Genomic DNA, 17,009 nt, shown 5'->3' with positions numbered 1-17,009 from the left:
CGTCTGGCTAAATAAAAAGCTTATACAGAGTCCAGTGCCTTGATCCCATTCGGAACTTGGGACAAGACGGGGCGCCCTCGCGATTGTCTTTGCCTGTCATTGCGTTTCCTATTGTTACATTGCATTCCAGTGTGAGGAATGTTAGAAGTTTGGAAAAGGGGGAGTGCTAGGGGCCTTTATCCTTGACATCCTGTTCTTATTGTTAAGCGCTTGAGGTCGGCTGCAACCCGACATGTCGGCTTGAAAGGGAACAAAATGGGCCTGTGTGCGCGGCGAGCGAGCACACACACACAATTTATGAAAAGAACGGTTTTACCTTTCCAAAATAAACATATTCCAACACGAACACGCTAGTAAATTTGTATTTATTACTGAACTTGCAGTAGGGAGATTTTTTTTTTTATTAAAACCTATCGTCTTTACTGTAATGTCTATTTTATGATTTATTATGAATTTTTACATACCACACTTGGAGGACAACAGACGTCAACATCGGCGAGCAGAAGCAAGGTGGCCGCTTATCTTGGCAAGGTGGTGCTCAGAGTCTCGTCCTGAAAAAAAAAAACCACACAAGTTACACCGTTGTTTGGATTCCTCATAATCATTAGAAATACACTCACCGAAAAATATTTTTGTGACACCAGCGCAGTTCCAAAATTAGTCTGATACAAATGTCAGGTTGTAAAAAGCAAATACACAGGAAAAAAAACGGTGGCATGTTTTGAAGATATGACAAACATTTTAATTCAGGTGAAAAATTATAGGCGGCGAAAAAAAATCAGTCCTTCACCATATCTTATATTTAAGGGTGAATATTAAGCGGATATTATGACATGAGATGACAAAAATTATTTGTTTGGTACCAAATGTATTTAAACAAAAACATCTCCAGCATTGGAAAAATTGAACACATTTCAAAACGGACCCTTCATATGAACAAAACAATCATAAAAATGACGTGACGACTTAACAGATTGAAAAAGTGCAATCGTAAATCCTCCTACACGCTACTTGAACTAGAGCACCACCTAGCGGTCAAAAACCAGATAGGCCCATTGGAACGAGTGCGACACAGCATACGATAAGTCAATCAGGTCCACACATTTTTGGTCAATAAACAAATGAATCAGGTTCTTTGCCTTTAGGAATCCCTGAGGTAAATTTTGTCAAAGTGCACGAGGTGAAAAAAACAAAAGGATACGAGTGGTCGGGTTTCAATTTGTACCAGGAATAAACAATTGTCACTGAACGTTCCATCTTGCTGTCATGCGTCCTTATTCAACCGAGGTGAGATTCTCCGGTAAGTCCATCGTTCGGAGACGTTGCGTTTGATTTTGACGCCGGTCTGTGACCCCATGTCCAGGTCGAGGGAGGGGCTGGAGTGGGACTTTGTCAGGTGGCCTTCGTCTTCCTCTCCCTCCTCGGCCACCGGGGAAGCGCACATGGCTTTGTCGAACAAGCTGAGGGCGGGGGCGATCAGAGCGCCGTCTCCCGTCCTCTCCACGCTCTTCCAGGCTTCCAGCACTCGCGTGTAGCTCTCGTAGCGACATATCTGCGGGGCGATGGACATCCGGAATGTCACTGATGGAACGTTATTCCGCGCTTTTCAGACTTGGTGTCGCTACCTCGTGCTGCAGGTACTCGGCCCTGGTGCGGTGCTCCTCCATCTCCTTGCCTCGGGCTTTTTTGCCCTCCGGGGGGTTCTGCTGGAGGTACGACAGGTCCGTCTTGAAGGACTCCAGCATTCCGGTGTGAGACTGCAGCTGGCGTTCCTGCACGGGAAGCGAACAATTAAATTTTTAGTACTAGCTGCTGGAATCAATCTCCACTCTGTTTGCAGACATGTTGATTGTGAACTCTGGGAAGTGGCTCAATGAATTAATCTAATTGAACGAATCCATGAAATCGATTAATCTGCCAGTCGGTGCATTAACACAGACTGAAAATAGTAACAAACATACGAGAGTGTGCGCGGACTGCGAGGCAGGCAGGATGGGTCGACAGAACCTCCGCTGGGAGCCGACGGCGGCGGGGAAGGGCGGGGCGGAGTGAAGCGCCGACACCAAGTTAATGCGGCTGATCCAAGAGGTCATCTCCATTTTGGATCTGCGACGGAGAGGCGACACTCGCTGAGTGGCGGTCACGCGACACGGACGATATAATCCTGCCAAACTTACGACGCTTGAAATAGAAAAACTCTCCAGTCGGCAGTCTGCAAACGGAAGACGTGCGGCTTCTTGGTGTAGTCGGCCGCCGGCTCGGCCAGCGAGTGATGGACGCTAACCACCTCCTCGTTGGTCTGCTGCTCCCCCCTGCTGTGGTCCTGACACACACAAATGTTAAATTGGTGATCTCATAAAAAAATATATATTTTGCAAAGGTTACCAACCTTCTGTAAGTAAAAGACCATTCCCTTTAGCACGCCATAAAAGGTTTTCCAGCGTCTCTTCCCCCAAGGAGCTGACGACACAATCGCGATGAGTCAGCACGGATCAATGTTGATGAGCGGGGCACTTTGTCGATCACTTACTGCGCTTGCCATCAATATCGGCGTGGAGCTTCCTCTGGATGAAGCCCTGCTTGATAACGGGGGCCGCCTTGTCGTGAGGGACGTCCTGGAAGGGGTTGCTCTTGGAGCGAAGCGGCGCGTCCACCTCCTCTGTCAACGCTGAGGTCAGCTCCTCCTCGTCGCTGGAGAGTCACCGGTTGACAAAGCGTTCGTTTTTTCCGAAGAATCATTTTCTGCATCGTTTTCGTTAAGTACTCACATGGCCCATTGCAGCGGCTCGCTCTTGATGGAGTTGTAAAGACCCTGTAAGGTACATAAAAAAAAAAATAAAACAACTGCTTTCCGTTATAAAACCATTTTGAGAGCGAGTTCTTACTTTCAGCAGATCCTTGCTGAAGTTCTCTCCGTCATTCATGCCCTCCAGGTTGGACACAAACCTGGACGAGGACATGGCTTTGCCTACGTTCTGTGAAAACAGCAGGACAGTTGATTGACAGCGCGCAACTCGGGGGACCGTTCAGCTCAAGCGTGCTGCCCACCTGTCCGTGCAGGTCCGTGTTGAGGAGCATCAGAGCGCAGGTGATGGCGAGCACAGCCCCTGAGGAAGGTGAAAAGTGCCACATTGGAGTGTGCCTTAAGGTAAGGAAATGAGATGGATGCCCACCTGGTGAGAAGAAGGAGTCCGGGTTGCATTGATGGTAGCGGCCGGCAAAGTGCTGGAGCACCCGCTCGCGCTCCTGCGTCTCTCCGAGCAGGATGACCACTTTAAGGAAAGACCTGAGAGATGCAAAAGGGAAACATCTTCACCGAGCCTTCGGGACACTTGGTTTGCCTTCCGACTGCTTACCTCAGAGCTTGATCCAGAGTTTGCCCAGTGAAGTCAAAGAACCTGAGGTACTCTTCGCCAACTGCACGACTGAAGGAGTTGCTGGAGATATACAAGGAGTGACTTCATTAATATTGTATTGGAAAAAAAAATGGACAGTGGTTTGAACTTGTGTGTTCTTACTCTTTGTCCAAGTGCTTGACCACATCTACACGCTGGATCCCATCCAGCTTGAAGAGCCGCTCTGCAAGCTGGAGAACCTTCTCCCGGTCCATATCGCCTCCGTTCATGCAAGGTGCCGCCGACGACTCGGTCGTTCTCCTTGGCTCACCGTTCGCCACAAGCACCGGCCCGGATCCGTTTAGGGCGCTTGCCTGTGCCTCGTTTGACTTCGGGGCTTGATTGGTAAGAGTAAGTACTAAAGAGACCTCATGCTTGGTTTGGTGCGATGGCTTAGTCTCGACCTTCTTCTCTTTGCCAGCTTGATCCGCAACCTGGTCTGAAGAGTGTGGTTCTTCTGAAAGTTGAGGCTGTTCCAACAGGACTGGGTCTTCACAGTGTTTTTGGGGCAGCCCGTTGTCATGGGAGAACATTTGTGGTTCTTTCCCTGCATCATCAGCTGCTGGGACCTTTTGACTTCCTACAGCAAGAACCTTTAATGTTGGTCCGGTATTGTCAGTTTGCTTTGGCTGCGCCGGTTTCTCCCTAAAAGTATAGATCACATCTGATCAGAATCATATGCAATGAATCCATTTTCTAGATCTTTTTTTTTTTTTTACTACCTCTGTGATATTCACTAAGCACATGGCTGCCAACGGAGAAGATAAAAGCACAGCTTTTTCACAAAAAGGCCTTAAAATAGTATCATTTATTTTTCTCAGTCAGAAAAAGAAATACTCACACAGTGTTAGAGACGCATTCGTCATTGGGTCCATTCCCCACTTGGCTCCCGTCCGCCATCTTGGAACCTCGAAATGAAGTTTGAGCTCCCGCTGAGTCGGCGCGCCCTGTCATCGCCACATTTGTCTCCTCCTCCCGTGGTTTGTCCGGCCGTAAATCCGCAGTGGTACTAACCGCATCGGCCGTGACGCCGTCTTCCTCCCCGTCTTCCTCCGAGTCAGATTTCAATGCTGTGTCCGAAAAGAGATGCGAATCACTCTTTCATGTCTCGCCCAAAAGATAATAGCGGTTTATGATTCTTTTTTTTTTTTGCAAAGTAAATGAACCCTTTTGCGTGATGCGTACCGTTATGACTGTCGTCTAAGATGTGATGCGTTGAATGTTGCCTTTGTTGCGTTGTGGGCTCTTGAGCCGCTGCGGCATCACATGGCTAAAAATTGCAACACGGGTCATCGATCATGCACAACATGTGACTGCGGATGCAATCCGAGACTCAAACGAGACTCTTTCCGCTACGTTCGTCCCAGCCACAAAACTACCTCTGCATAATGAATGGCTAACAAGTGAGGCGGCGATGCAAATGATCTCGCTGCGCTTAATTTGCACTCATCCGACCGCGTTGGTCGTTTGCACGGCATCGTACGAAAAAAAAAAAAGTCTTTATGTGTCCATTACGATTTTAACTACATGTGCTGTCAAGGCAAGAACAAAAGAAGACTGTCTTCCCGGAAAGCTCGTCTGCAAGCAATGAGCCAAAGCAACCTGAGGAGCAACAAAAGAGTCTCTCTTATATGCGCGGTTGTAAAAAAATTCTACAGACATTGTATAATGTCCCAAATTCATATCTTTCATATTGTATTTTTTTGTAGTATATATATATATTTTTAATTAAGTAATTTTTTAATTCTGTCAATCGGTCCTCATAATTTCATTCAGCCAAATTTTACATCAAGTGCTATGAAGCAAAAGAGTGTGGAGAACCTACCTTGAAGTCATTTCCTGTCAGGTTCACTGATGAGTCAGCATCGTTTTGTTCCTCTCTATGTTCCACTTCATCACCATGACAAGGTTCGTGCAGGGAAATATCGTGTCCAGAATCGCAGTCAGTTCTGAAAGATGTCCTCTCGGCGACGCCGTCAGGGATCTCCCACTGCGCTGTGGCGAAGGAAAGCGCGGCGGCGACAGCGCCGCAGCTCACATCTCGCATCAGCCATATCGTCGTCTCCTTTATTTCACCCTTGGCCTCCCCGTTCAAGTGCTGAAGATCACGAGGCAGCCAGGGGTCCGAATCAGTCAGATCCAATTGCGGGGAGCCCGGATGCTCCTCCTCCATCGGAGTTTCCCCCGCCAAGGTTGCTTCTTCTCAGGCAGTGGAGTGCCGCTCACAGATCTGCCATCAAGGAGAACATGTGACTCTGGCTGGATGTTGCATAAAAGCGAAAAATTCAGTTCATCATTGTGATAAAAATAGAAATCCCCAGAGGAAGGGCGTCTTTACGGGACGGACAAAAAAGTCTATTCACAATGTTGCTGATGAGGAAATAAACAGCGGGTTTGTATCGTTGCTATTCATGCGACTGGCGGAGGTGTTGCGCAACCGAGGGAAGCACGTGAAACAACATCGAAAGTCGAGTCGAATTTCATTTCGCAATTACACACCAACGAAGATGGGATTGAATTCAACTCCATTTCCGAGGAGCTAAAAAATGTTATCGATTTGACAGGCTGGGTGAAGATTCAAAGCAAAAGAGTCACTTTCGAGCTACGGACAAAGCGAATTCATGCTGGCGGTGGATAAAGGCGAAATTACAAAATATTTAACTCGACTATTTCGTGTCAAGTTTTGCTGCTGTTTGAAATCGGTTTGTTTGTTTTAATCTGGCTGGATTTCAAGGCGCTATCTGACCTGAGAGCGAGCAGATAGTCAAAGCGGCGGGGCGTGTTGCGGATCAGCTGTGGAAGCGTCTTATCACCACGGCACGCGCTCAAACCGTCACAGCCACGCGTGTTGCCAACACAGACGCAAGGGCATCTCTCGCCAAGGTCGACCGAGCGACAGCCGTCGTTAGATTTGATTCTTCCTGCAACTTCCCCTTATTACGCCCTTCCGAGAGTCGCGCAACCGACATCCGAAAGAAACCTCAACTGCGTTTCCTGTGTGAGCTTACTTCTCACTTCCTGTCAGGGCGCACAAAGTGCTTTTGTTACATCAAAATAATGGCTGAGTCGAAGAAAAGAAAAAAAAGAAGTGTTTGTACTTTAAATAAAGGGATAGTTCATGTTGGGCTTTCTTAACGTTGACTGGAGTGGAATAAAAACAATACAGCAGGAGATCTTTTTTTAAGCCGATTTTGATATTTGGCAGAACAAAACTTCAATTACCAATTAATTGTCCAAATATTAAAGAAAATATATACTATGAATAAAAGGACTATTTTTTTACTCCTATTTTTGAGAGGCAGAAAATATGACTATCTTTAGTATTTGTTTACAATAGAGAGAAAAATAAAAAAATAAAAATTTTGGACTTTATGATTAAAACAAAGCCATGTAAAGTTACACAAGAATGTATCAGACTGAGAACTGTTACTAATGTTCTGCCACACCTTATATAGAAAACAGTAACGCCTTGAGTGCAAATAAAAAACACACTTAAAGACTAGTATTGTGATATTGACCACAATAACAGTTGAGAGCAAGTTTGGCTAGTTCCGGACATTTCGAGAGAGTTCTGTTGACATATATATTCTAGGGAAATTTTGAGCAGCATGTCGGAAAATAAAAGAGGAACAGCGGCTACAATGAAAGTGGTGTGAGGCGTTTTATTTCTATCATAGTATTTATTATTACTCATGTAATAATATCCATGAAACATCTCAGTCGTTTTTTTAGAGGAGATAAAGTGTGACTTACCACCCTGAGGGTTAGTAAAAGCAGCATCATATGATCCCCCGGTTTGTGAGCTTTTTCATCTAGTGGGAGGAGGGAAGATAAACAGACATGGCTTCTGACACGCTTTCATAAAGCAAGAATGCATTTTTTTTTTTATTACCTGCTGAGTGCCACAAACTAGCTGCACGGCCGCCCTCTTTGCGGCGAGCAGCATGTCAGCGGGCGCCGTCGCTCGTGCATGGACCACCTTTGGAGTTTCCTTTGAAGATAGATGAGAGCTTTCGTTTCGAGACGTGGAGAGGACGAGGAACGAGAAGAGCTAGGGAGGAGGGGGAAAGTTGCAAAGAGGAAGAAAAGGTTGCTTGTGATTGGTAAATGAGTAAAAAAAAAACACCTGAGAGGTGAAGACTACACCCACACACAATTTAAAAAAAACAAACACACACAGGTCAGGTGAAGGAAGTGGTTCAGCTTCATTCCTTCAAACACTCGTAGTAATCGTGGTGTGGCAGAAACAGAAGGTGTCTGTCCAGATTTAAATTGACAATGGAAGTAGCCTTGCCAGACCATCGGTGGTTCTCAGAATGGAATCTGTGGAACCAATGTGTTTAGGTCTGCAGCTATAAATTATTTAATAAATATTCTACCGATTATCTTATTAAGAAATTGTAAAAAAAAAATGCATTATTAAATACAATGCCTTGTGTGTGAGGTGCAGGTTTTCTCTTTGTCCACAAATTTTTGATTAATAATTTGTTATCATGACAATTATTTTTCTAGAAAATAGGCAGATAACTAGACACCGAGACTTATCAGGTATTTTATAATCAGCATGCACAAATATTGTGCCGTTAGTAATACGTACATTTGTTTTTGTTGCCACGTCCATAATTCATATCACAACACTTTCGATTCCCGTCTACGATGAGCAACTTAAGGTATTTTTACGATATTAACATCACATCAGAGACATTATGCAATTAATACAACTTCTTTACAGGAAACGATACAGGTGATAACATAGGCATATTCCAAAAGTGACTTAACTTTATCACTTAGCATCAGCATCATTAGCATGATTAGCATTGCGATTAAAAATATTAGCATTACCTAGCATTTATGTAAGCATTCTTGCGGTTGGTCCGAGTTTAGCTTCCGTGGCTGTGTTGCAATGTCGAGAACGGCGACGTCCAAGAAGGATATTGTGGAGCTAAATTTGCTGTTTGAACTACATTCTTAGTGTGCTTTAATAATGGTGTAGCACCATAAAAATGTTAGCATCAACGACGTGGCTCCAGTCGGGTGGGTCGTTCGCCGTTAGACCCTGCAGGGGGCGCGCTGGAGCTGGAAACATAACCAACGCCGGCTTTATGACGTCACTTTGACGCGTCTGCGATGTACGTTATTTCTGCAATGTTTTTCAAGCTTAATAAGCCTAATTATGATATTGATTAAAGCCGAAAATATTGTGAATTGTGATTTATTTATTTTTTACACAAGAATAAGAACTCATTGCTTACGTTTATTGTACAGCACAATGTGAGATTTTTGACAGTGTTTTCTCAAAAAAGAAATCCCGTTTTATTGAAATTATTGCAGATGGTATGTTTTGATAAACACAATTTTATACAATGCAGGAAATCCACAAAACCATACTGCACTGTTTTCGTTTACATACATGCTTTAAAATACATCCAATAATGCACAATCAAAATGAACACAACATTAAATGCAACCATCTAATGATTAATCTACGATAACATCAGCACTTTTCTCAAAATTCTAATCTCTCAACGACATTCATAACACAGAAGCTACTGAAGGTGCGTGATGTTGCCCTCGCAGCAACCAGGACATGCCACCTTCTCCTTAGACAGGTAGAGCATGGGCTGGATGCTACTGCTGAAGTCCATCAGACCAAAGGCAACGTAATGGATGTAACAGCGGAAGACATCGGGCGAGAAGTAGTCCTGGAAGGGGAACAGCGCCACCGGTGGGAAGTAGTTGAAGACGATGATGGCAAGGATGATGAGCACCATCTTGAAGGCTCGCTTCTTCACCGGGTGCATCTCGTCTCGGCCGGGCCCGGATTGGCGCAGCACCCATAGGATGGCGATGTTGCAGAACACCATGAAGGCAAAGGCGGCCAGGATCATGGCAGTGAAAACCTTACCAAATAAATTTAGAAGACATTCATTCAGTAAATATATCCCTTAGGGATTAATAATGGATTTCATATTTGATATATACAACGTAAGACCTTCTCAAAGTTGACGATGTTGCCCACACACTTGGCGGCGGCGTAGGCCAGCGTGATGAGCCACACCAGCATGGCCAGGCCGGCCCGGTGTTGACGGTCTTTGAGTTCAGTGAAGGTGATGGGGTGCACCACCGCCACGTAGCGGTCCAGGCAGATGCAGGAGAGGAAGAGCGGCGACGAGTCCTTCATGCCGTAGAAGAAGCGCAACACGTACCAGGTGCTGCTGGTGGTGAGGAACACAATATTGGCCAGCTCCAGCGGCGGGATCAGACAGAAGAGCACATCCAGAATGGCCAAGTGGAGGATGAAGATGTCCGACGTGGACGAATCGCCCTTGTTCTTGTGGATGAGCCACAGGACCATGATGTTGGCCGGGATGCCCAGGAACATATTGACAAACTGCAGGCCAAGATACCAGATGAGCACGGCCGGCATGTCGCGGCAGCCCTCGTACACCGTCTGCTCTCGTGGCGTGGCGTTGACGGGCCGCTGGGAGATGAACAGCGCCGACGAGTTGAGGAAGAGAAAATTCATGGCGAGGAGTAGGACTGAGTGATTATGGGGAAAAAATAATAATCACAATTATTTTTGATTGATATTGAAATCACCATTCCTAAACAGGACTATTCATTGATTTCAAGGCTTAGCATTCATTCAACTAAAAAAAAACTGTACTTTAAACACCAACCAGAAGATATGTCTCGTTATTTAATTTGATTTATTATTATTTTATTTCATCAAAATTTTACATTGGCTATTATTAGCTAAATTATTAATATTAACTGTAGTAATGGTAGTGATGGTAGTGATAGTACTAAAAGTGGTAGTATGGCAGCTAAGTATTTTTCCTATTTGATGACCTGATTACTTGTTATGGCTTTATTATGGTGACCTAGTAATCTGGCTCTTATCACCATTGCAGTTTTTTTTTTAATCCTACTTCCTCCTCTAATGTCAACAAAACCATTAACCTGGCATATCACCCACAACAAAGATATATACATACACACATTAATGTTAATGATAAACTTTTAGTATTTCAATAAGTGCCTCGGACAGTGGACAGTATTTGTATCAGCATACTCCTGAATGCATTAACATTATCAAAGAACCTGTAAATGATCATTATTATGTTCCTCGTACCTTAAATTGAATGTTGCAATGCCGTGGTCCCCTCTACTCCTGCATGGACTGACCCCTCAGCTTCCTCATTGTAGCTATAATGTAACTCACTCAAGTGTGTGCACATGTAAATGTGTGTGTTTGCATATGTGTGTGTAGTAGTAGTTGTCGTAAATCCAAGTACCCCGCGTCAACAACCGGTAAACCAGAGGGAATACGTCATGGCGGACGTCCACTATAAAATATAAATAGAATCACACTGTGTATTTTATGATGTCTATGTTTGTGATTGTTGTCACTAACGAGTTTCCATGTGCAAAAAATTACGTTTTCCTCAGAGTGGAGGAGGATATATTTGAAGAAATACGACAATATAGATTATGAAATCTACTTCAAAGTGTGTTCTAACCTTTGTCAGGCATAAAAGCTAGTTTTCTGTAAATGACTTATTAAATATGTAAATGAATGCCACTTACCCAGTCAGTGAATTGATAAATCAATCTGAGGCTTCTGGATGCGGAGCTTGAGCATCAACAAAAGTCCTTCTCGGAAGACGCACCAACACTTGAGGGATCCTGCTCCCATCTTGTCGTCCAATCAGCGTGTCCGAAACCTGTCACCTCTTTGGGGCCCATAAGCACACACCCTTGGGGAGATATTAAAAAAACAAAACAGTTTAAAAGAATGACACTTGGTGTAAAAAAAGTGTAAAAGTACATCCGGGAGAAATAATGAGTGATTAAAAAAATACAGATTCGAGCGGTGGAGGTTGGTGAGACACGGCGGGTAGGCAGACGTGTTGTGGCAAGCCGTCATCCATTCGACACCGATTGGCAATGATGCAACCAAGCAATGCGGGGCCTGACGGAAAATTGACGGCAGTAAACAAGTGATGCAATTGTGCACCATGAAATCGCCCATGATTCAATTCACCGTAACACTTTGGCCAGTGTTACGCCAGGCTGACATACAAATACGGTAAGGTTAGATTGAATTCGATTTACCTTTGGCGGTTCTGAAATTGTTCAAAGCCTCCCCTCCGGCTAGCTGTCCAGTTACAAAGGATAAAAAAATGATAGCTTTACTTTGAGCGGATTAAACACAACACATGAAGGCAATGTAAAACTCACCGTAAGATGTTGAAGACCAATATTAGTGCCGTACTGATGAGACGAGAGGTCTTGCCTTCTACTGTACTTTTTTAACAATAAATTCAAGCAGCTTTTTAAAAAAATAAAAAGAATGCTAGGACGCCTTGTTACCCTGTTTGCTCGTATTTATTATTTTACATTTCATTCATAGTTGAAGTACTTGTGATAGAAAGCAGATGGAAGGGGGAAAACGTTTCACTCACATTATGTACTTTGAGCAGCAAAAAAAACAACAACTAAACATTCAGCGCTTCATAACTGTTATATGCTGACATCCCAGCAGTACCTTGCTTGTATACACTTACAGCTTATTAATATTTTTTTTTTTACTGTCAGAAACAAACTAAACAGCTAAATCGTTTCTGATAAAAGTATTGGAGGGCTACACGATTAGCTACAATTCTCCAGAGGTTCAACATTGTGGGCCATGCAGTCACAAAGAAGACAAAAGAGGAAAAATTGGCATTATGAAAAGAGCCAAAAAGGTGTTTTGAAACATTTCCCAAACAAGTGGATTCCACTTTCCTCGGCGTGCAAACTTTCCAATCTCTCTTCTCGGCCTCTCCATCAACGTTAGCTTGGAGGTTGAACTTCCCCCACCACCGTCATCATCTCACACAAAAACATCGAACATGCTACTTGAATATAAAAACCTTGCTGTTGAACAAAAAAGAAACTCCAACCAGAGTCTAAGTAGAATTCGGATGATAGGTGGAAGAGTAAACTTTGTTTTAGATGAAGAACCCAAAATGGAGTATAGAATCTTTGGAGAGCTTGGAGTGCTTCTGCCTCTTGTAGTGCACAATTAGCTTGTGGAGTGGAGGCGTTACAAATTGCAGTCAAGGGGTATAAAAAAAAGGTGCATGGCTGCCACAGAGGGTCAGTCGGGTAAACAACGACGTCGAGTCTCACAGAGGTCAGATGAAGGTGGAGTCCATGGTGCTGGTGTCCTGGACGCTGCGCGAACGCGCCTCAAATAGCTGCTTGATCAACGCCGACTTCTCCTGCTCCAGCTGGGCGATGCGCTCGCTCTTCTCTGTCACCTCCTTCGTGAAGGAGAAGGAAAGGATATAAAACTCAGGTGGCACAAAAAAAATACCAATGCAGAATTGGATTTTGGGGAACCTGTGTGAGGAGTCTGTTCTGGTCCTTCAGTCTCAGGATGGCTTGTGGTGGAGCAGGAACCGGAGGCTGCTGGGTGGTAGAGTGCCCTGCCGTCTGACCGCCACTGGAAGGGAAGGATGACTGCGAAAAGGAAATTGCAATTATTTTTTTAAAAAATGTGGTGGACTGGAACGGATTAATTGCATTTCAATTCATTTCAATGGAGAAAGCTGATTTGGGAGTCTTGGTCTCAGAATTGATTCTCACCATTCCAGTGCAGCAAATGAGGTCATTGAGGCACCGGTTGACTTCTTGTAGTTTGGGAATAAGGATGTTGATGCGACTCTGGTTGGCTTCAGTGAAAAAGTCCTAAAAAAAAAAAAAGATTTGGAAAATGATGTTGATATTCCCTGTGAGATGTGCAATGGAGGATTTAAATTATTCCGGATGTTAACTCACCGTGCATTGGGAATTCTGCCCCACCTGCCGCTGTCTCTCAGTGACATTATGGATCTGGCCCTGGTACCAGTCCCTGGCACGCTCCACCACCTCCAGGCCGGCCAGCAAGGAGTCCTTCTCCTGCTCCAGCTCCTTCATCTGCTTCAGCTGGAAAACACAAATGAGCTTTTTAAAAAGATGCAAACTCCACGTCGTCGCCTCTTTTGTGAAGACGGCGCGGACAAAGACGCCGAGCCCGTCTGAATCCCCAACAATGTCGAGAGGAGTCATCGGTCCGGCGTCATGGCAACCGCGCGGCAACCTAAGAATGGAGTAAATAGCCAGCGCCTCAATTCTGGCCTGCCCTCATGAGAGTTGTGCTGACCTGGCTGTCCACACTGCATAGTCCCTGACTGGCCTCAACGCTGGCATTCGGCCACCCCCGAACCCCCCCCGCCCCCCTCCATCCCATGTTTAAACAAATACATCAAAGTGGGTTGGACTCATCTTGGCCTGTGTCTAAATATGGCAGACAAGTGAGTGTGTTGATGGTACGATAAGGGCGCTCGTGTCAATGAACGTGTATCAAACAGAGAGCGGCGGCGGGTTGAAAATAATCTGTGTGCCCCAGTTGGCACATAAATACCCCCCCCCCCCCACCCCCCGACCCACAGACAGCACAACAGTTGCACAGGCTGCTTGACACAAAGGATGAAAGAGCAACGATACAACAGCGGATCAAAAGCGATAAACAATCCCAGAATATTTCAACTTGCAAGGCCAAAAAAGGACTTACTTTAAACAGAACCAAAAAGTTACCCCTCAACTCTCCCACCTGCGCCTTACTCACCCACAGAAAAAAATGCAGGGCCTTGCTGCTGTACAGGCTGCTGCTGAGCGGGATGAAGACGGTGGTGTACGCGGCCCACACCGCCGTCCAGGCCGGGCCGGTTTCCTCCACCGGGCCCCTGAGCCTGACCCGGCTCGCTACCATCGGGGCAGCAAAGTCGGCCTCGGTGGGAGGGACGCGGGGAAGGGAGGGAGGAGGAGGGGGGGCAGGGAGGGGAGGAAGAGAAGGGGGGAGAAGGGGAGGAGGGGAGTCGGTTGGCCTCCTCGGACGCAGAGGCGAAGGAGATGCCGGCGGGGAGAAAGAAGATCAGGCATGCGAAGGAAGGTGGGAAAATGGTGGAAGGCGAGGGGGGAGAGCCACGGACGGAGAGGAGGCAGGCATGCGCCGCTGAGGGGAGGGTGAAAGTTGCATTGGGGGGAGGAGACGAGGGTGGGAGGTGAACGGGGTAGCCAATAGGGACTTTTCCCTTGTTCTATTCACTTGTTTCTTTGTGACTCAACAACATGAAGTGGACAAAAAGCAGCTACTTTTGATAGATTAGCATCACGGGTGAGATGGAGCCGCTCGGAGAAGGAGGTGCACGAAAAACAACACACATTACGAGACACACACTGACCATTTCGTAGTCCACTCCATTGGTGATTGTGTGGCGTCTCTGCTCTTCCCGTCCACGGTTGGGTCGCCTGGAGACTCCACTGAAGCCCGTCATGGACTCGCTTTGGGATCTGGGTAAATTAGTTTTGGCAACACCTGGACACATGTGGAAAGGATGAGCGGTTACTTGTAGCCAAAAGCCAGGAAGCAGGAAAACGTTACCATTTGTCACCACACGAGGGCACCATTCTAAATAGACACGGAGTATTTGGGCCACAGTGGAATGTAATTTTCATCCATCCATCTTGAAAATATACATCTTTATAACTTTTATTATTTTTACAATATCATGAAGAGTTTACTGTTGAAAATATCTGACTTTATTCTCTGATTAAAGAAACTTTCAGGAGGACATATTTTGCCACATCATTTTATATTGCTACAAATTATGAATTGTTGGTAAATACACTGTTAAGTCAACCTCCAGGAGAAAGTGAAATTCTGGCAAGACTTTTTGGTGGGAGATTTGATAGCTGTCATGCTTTTGGCAAGGCCTGACCCGGGTCCTGTAATCTGGAATAATCCTAGTAGGTTTGGCTGTACGTAAGAGATTATGGCACGGACAAGTGCTGCTCTGTCCGAAACGACAGAAAGTATGAGGAGGCCCAAAACATGAAAATATATCTAGAATATTTTAATATGAAACTTCCGCAGCTCTTTTTGTTCAAGTCAAATACACCTAAAGACTCAAATCGAAACTTTCAAGTTTGCAGGGGATGAGGGAGTGTCACCCTCGAGGCAGACTAGCTGTGTGAGCGGCGATCAAACTTAACCCAGAGAGACTCATCGGGGGGTTGAACGTGTGTGACAGGCAGCCAGCGTGGTCGTGAGAGCGACCCGAGGAGACGCACGAGTCAGATAATGAGCAAGTGGGACTCCGAAAGCTTGACTTCCCTCACACCGGGGGAGAATTGACCATTGGTAGTCACGCAGCGCGAGGGCGAGGAAGGATGGGATATGTTTGACTGACCTTTGACCTGACCTGGCTTTAATGACAGCAATAACTTGAGTTACCACAAGCTGAAAATGAGACGTTTTAAAAGCATGCAGCATACGTGAGAAGTGTGTTGTCAAAAAAATAAATAATTAACAATAATCTTGTTAAAATTTTGTATATTTTATATTTTTTTCCCTACAAATTGACAATGCATTAATTGCATTATAATTTTAATGATGGATGGTTCCCTCCACCTACATTTTCATTCATAACAAGTAGAGATGGCTTCGGGTTGGACATACTTGGCCCTTGTAGCTGTGGTGACTCCAGGGCCAGCGACTCGATGGACCTCTGCTGCTGCTGGGGTGCCTTTGAGACCTGACCCGGCTCCACCCGGTAAGGCCCACCGGCCTCCTGAGGGGCCGGGATCCGTTCCAGACTCCGACCAGGTCTTTCATATCCTGCACCGTATCTTGCCGGACCGCACACCGGATGGCCCGCTCCCTCCTCCGGTCTGGGCCGGCTCAACAGGGAAGATGCACGGTGCGGCTGGATGTTGGTCACGTTGCTCGGCCCCAGCGGGCGTACCTTGTTCTCCACCCGGCTGCATGCAGACCTCGGGGCGGGCTGCGGAGGGACGGCCGCTTGCACCTTCAGATGACATCGGTTCTCTGGATTAAGCATGGAGTAGCGCAGCCCCGCCACGAAGCGCTCGAACGTGAGGCAGCCATGCGGAGGGGTGACCCGGCGGAGGCAGCTCAACACCCCGCCGGGTAACTCCCGAGTGTCAGCGCCTTGCCAGCGGCTCTCGATCTCAGATATGTGGACGTAACCACGACCCGCGTCGTCCAGGATGTCAAACAGGGTCCGCAGACTGTGAAGAAACGCTTTGGGCAGTCCGTCCGTGGAATAATCTCCCTCTTTCGGTTGCGTTTTTGCATGAAATGGGTCTTTCCTGGGTCCAACTTGGCCATAAATTGCCGAGCCGCTCATTTTGCTGCCTTGCTCGGTGGCTATCAAAGCCATGACTGAAGTCCGAGTCGAGTTCTTCCAGCTAGCATGAAACACCACGAGCTTTTCAGAGCAGAAAAAACTCAATAATTAAACGAAACACAAACCTGGACTCAATTTAAACTATCGCGTGTATTTTCTGAAGTAGTTGCAAGGCTTCAATATCATGTTTGATCCCGCGATGACTAGCGAAACTTCACTTTTTAATCGTCCCGTGTGTGAATACACTCCCGTGGAATCCAGCACCGCCCTTCAAACCTATGTGCGCGAGCGCTCCAGCCCGCTGATTGGTCGAGGCGTGCCACAACCGAGCGCTGATTGGCGGAGAGTAGACGTAAATTCCAGTTTGAGTTGC

At 46.0% G+C, this 17,009-nt stretch overlaps 3 protein-coding genes across 8 annotated transcripts; all 3 read right to left on the bottom strand.

Annotated features, from left to right (window-relative positions):
- Nucleotides 1-719: 719 nt before the first annotated feature.
- LOC148389624 (PH and SEC7 domain-containing protein 1) lies at nt 720-8,465 on the bottom strand. The gene is made up of 18 exons (XM_088391389.1): nt 8,238-8,465; nt 7,288-7,446; nt 7,149-7,207; nt 5,221-5,625; nt 4,581-4,665; nt 4,237-4,465; nt 3,519-4,040; nt 3,357-3,437; nt 3,174-3,286; nt 3,049-3,107; nt 2,886-2,975; nt 2,769-2,812; nt 2,531-2,691; nt 2,390-2,460; nt 2,178-2,323; nt 1,962-2,106; nt 1,626-1,772; nt 720-1,552 (listed from the first exon to the last, which is right to left on the bottom strand). Exons 4-18 carry the CDS (start codon nt 5,566-5,568, stop codon nt 1,265-1,267), a joined length of 2,529 nt encoding a protein of 842 aa, XP_088247515.1. The 5' UTR covers nt 5,569-5,625; nt 7,149-7,207; nt 7,288-7,446; nt 8,238-8,465; the 3' UTR covers nt 720-1,264.
- A 126-nt stretch (nt 8,466-8,591) lies between these two features.
- Nucleotides 8,592-11,601, bottom strand: hcar2 (hydroxycarboxylic acid receptor 2-). Of its 6 annotated transcripts, XM_088391398.1 has the most exons (5): nt 11,514-11,601; nt 11,261-11,370; nt 10,986-11,155; nt 9,388-9,935; nt 8,592-9,295 (listed from the first exon to the last, which is right to left on the bottom strand). In XM_088391398.1, exons 4-5 carry the CDS (start codon nt 9,919-9,921, stop codon nt 8,942-8,944), a joined length of 888 nt encoding a protein of 295 aa, XP_088247524.1. In that variant the 5' UTR covers nt 9,922-9,935; nt 10,986-11,155; nt 11,261-11,370; nt 11,514-11,601; the 3' UTR covers nt 8,592-8,941. The 6 variants fall into 6 exon arrangements, with proteins under 6 accessions (XP_088247524.1, XP_088247522.1, XP_088247526.1 ...); XM_088391396.1 differs by having other exon boundaries at nt 10,986-11,370; XM_088391400.1 differs by having other exon boundaries at nt 9,388-9,876; nt 10,986-11,370.
- A 155-nt stretch (nt 11,602-11,756) lies between these two features.
- sapcd2 (suppressor APC domain containing 2) lies at nt 11,757-16,914 on the bottom strand. The gene is made up of 6 exons (XM_088391395.1): nt 15,946-16,914; nt 14,669-14,802; nt 13,224-13,370; nt 13,032-13,133; nt 12,786-12,905; nt 11,757-12,706 (listed from the first exon to the last, which is right to left on the bottom strand). The coding sequence occupies exons 1-6, from the start codon at nt 16,667-16,669 to the stop codon at nt 12,578-12,580; spliced, it is 1,356 nt and encodes a 451-aa protein (XP_088247521.1). The 5' UTR covers nt 16,670-16,914; the 3' UTR covers nt 11,757-12,577.
- Nucleotides 16,915-17,009: the final 95 nt, after the last annotated feature.

This window comes from Syngnathus floridae, chromosome 12 (genome assembly GCF_059516105.1).
Source record: "Syngnathus floridae isolate MCC-2025c chromosome 12, RoL_Sflo_1.0, whole genome shotgun sequence".
Lineage (NCBI taxonomy): Eukaryota > Metazoa > Chordata > Actinopteri > Syngnathiformes > Syngnathidae > Syngnathus > Syngnathus floridae.
This window is presented reverse-complemented; position numbering and strand designations above follow the sequence as displayed.

Bases quoted from the DNA above. Each gene is read 5' to 3' on its own strand.
- sapcd2 (XM_088391395.1), bottom strand. From the start codon at position 16,669: ATGGCTTTGATAGCCACCGAGCAAGGCAGCAAAATGAGCGGCTCGGCA. The intron at 13,134-13,223 runs GTGAGTTAACAT...TTTTTTTTTTAG, and splicing joins GGCAGAATTCCCAATGCACG to GACTTTTTCACTGAAGCCAA. The intron at 12,707-12,785 runs GTTCCCCAAAAT...TCCTTCACGAAG, and splicing joins AGAACAGACTCCTCACACAG to GAGGTGACAGAGAAGAGCGA.
- hcar2 (XM_088391396.1), bottom strand. From the start codon at position 9,921: ATGAATTTTCTCTTCCTCAACTCGTCGGCGCTGTTCATCTCCCAGCGG. The intron at 9,296-9,387 runs GTCTTACGTTGT...TTATTTGGTAAG, and splicing joins ACATCGTCAACTTTGAGAAG to GTTTTCACTGCCATGATCCT.
- LOC148389624 (XM_088391389.1), bottom strand. From the start codon at position 5,568: ATGGAGGAGGAGCATCCGGGCTCCCCGCAATTGGATCTGACTGATTCG. The intron at 3,287-3,356 runs GTAAGCAGTCGG...TGCATCTCTCAG, and splicing joins ACTCTGGATCAAGCTCTGAG to GTCTTTCCTTAAAGTGGTCA. The intron at 2,324-2,389 runs GTTGGTAACCTT...TGTGTGTGTCAG, and splicing joins TGGTCTTTTACTTACAGAAG to GACCACAGCAGGGGGGAGCA.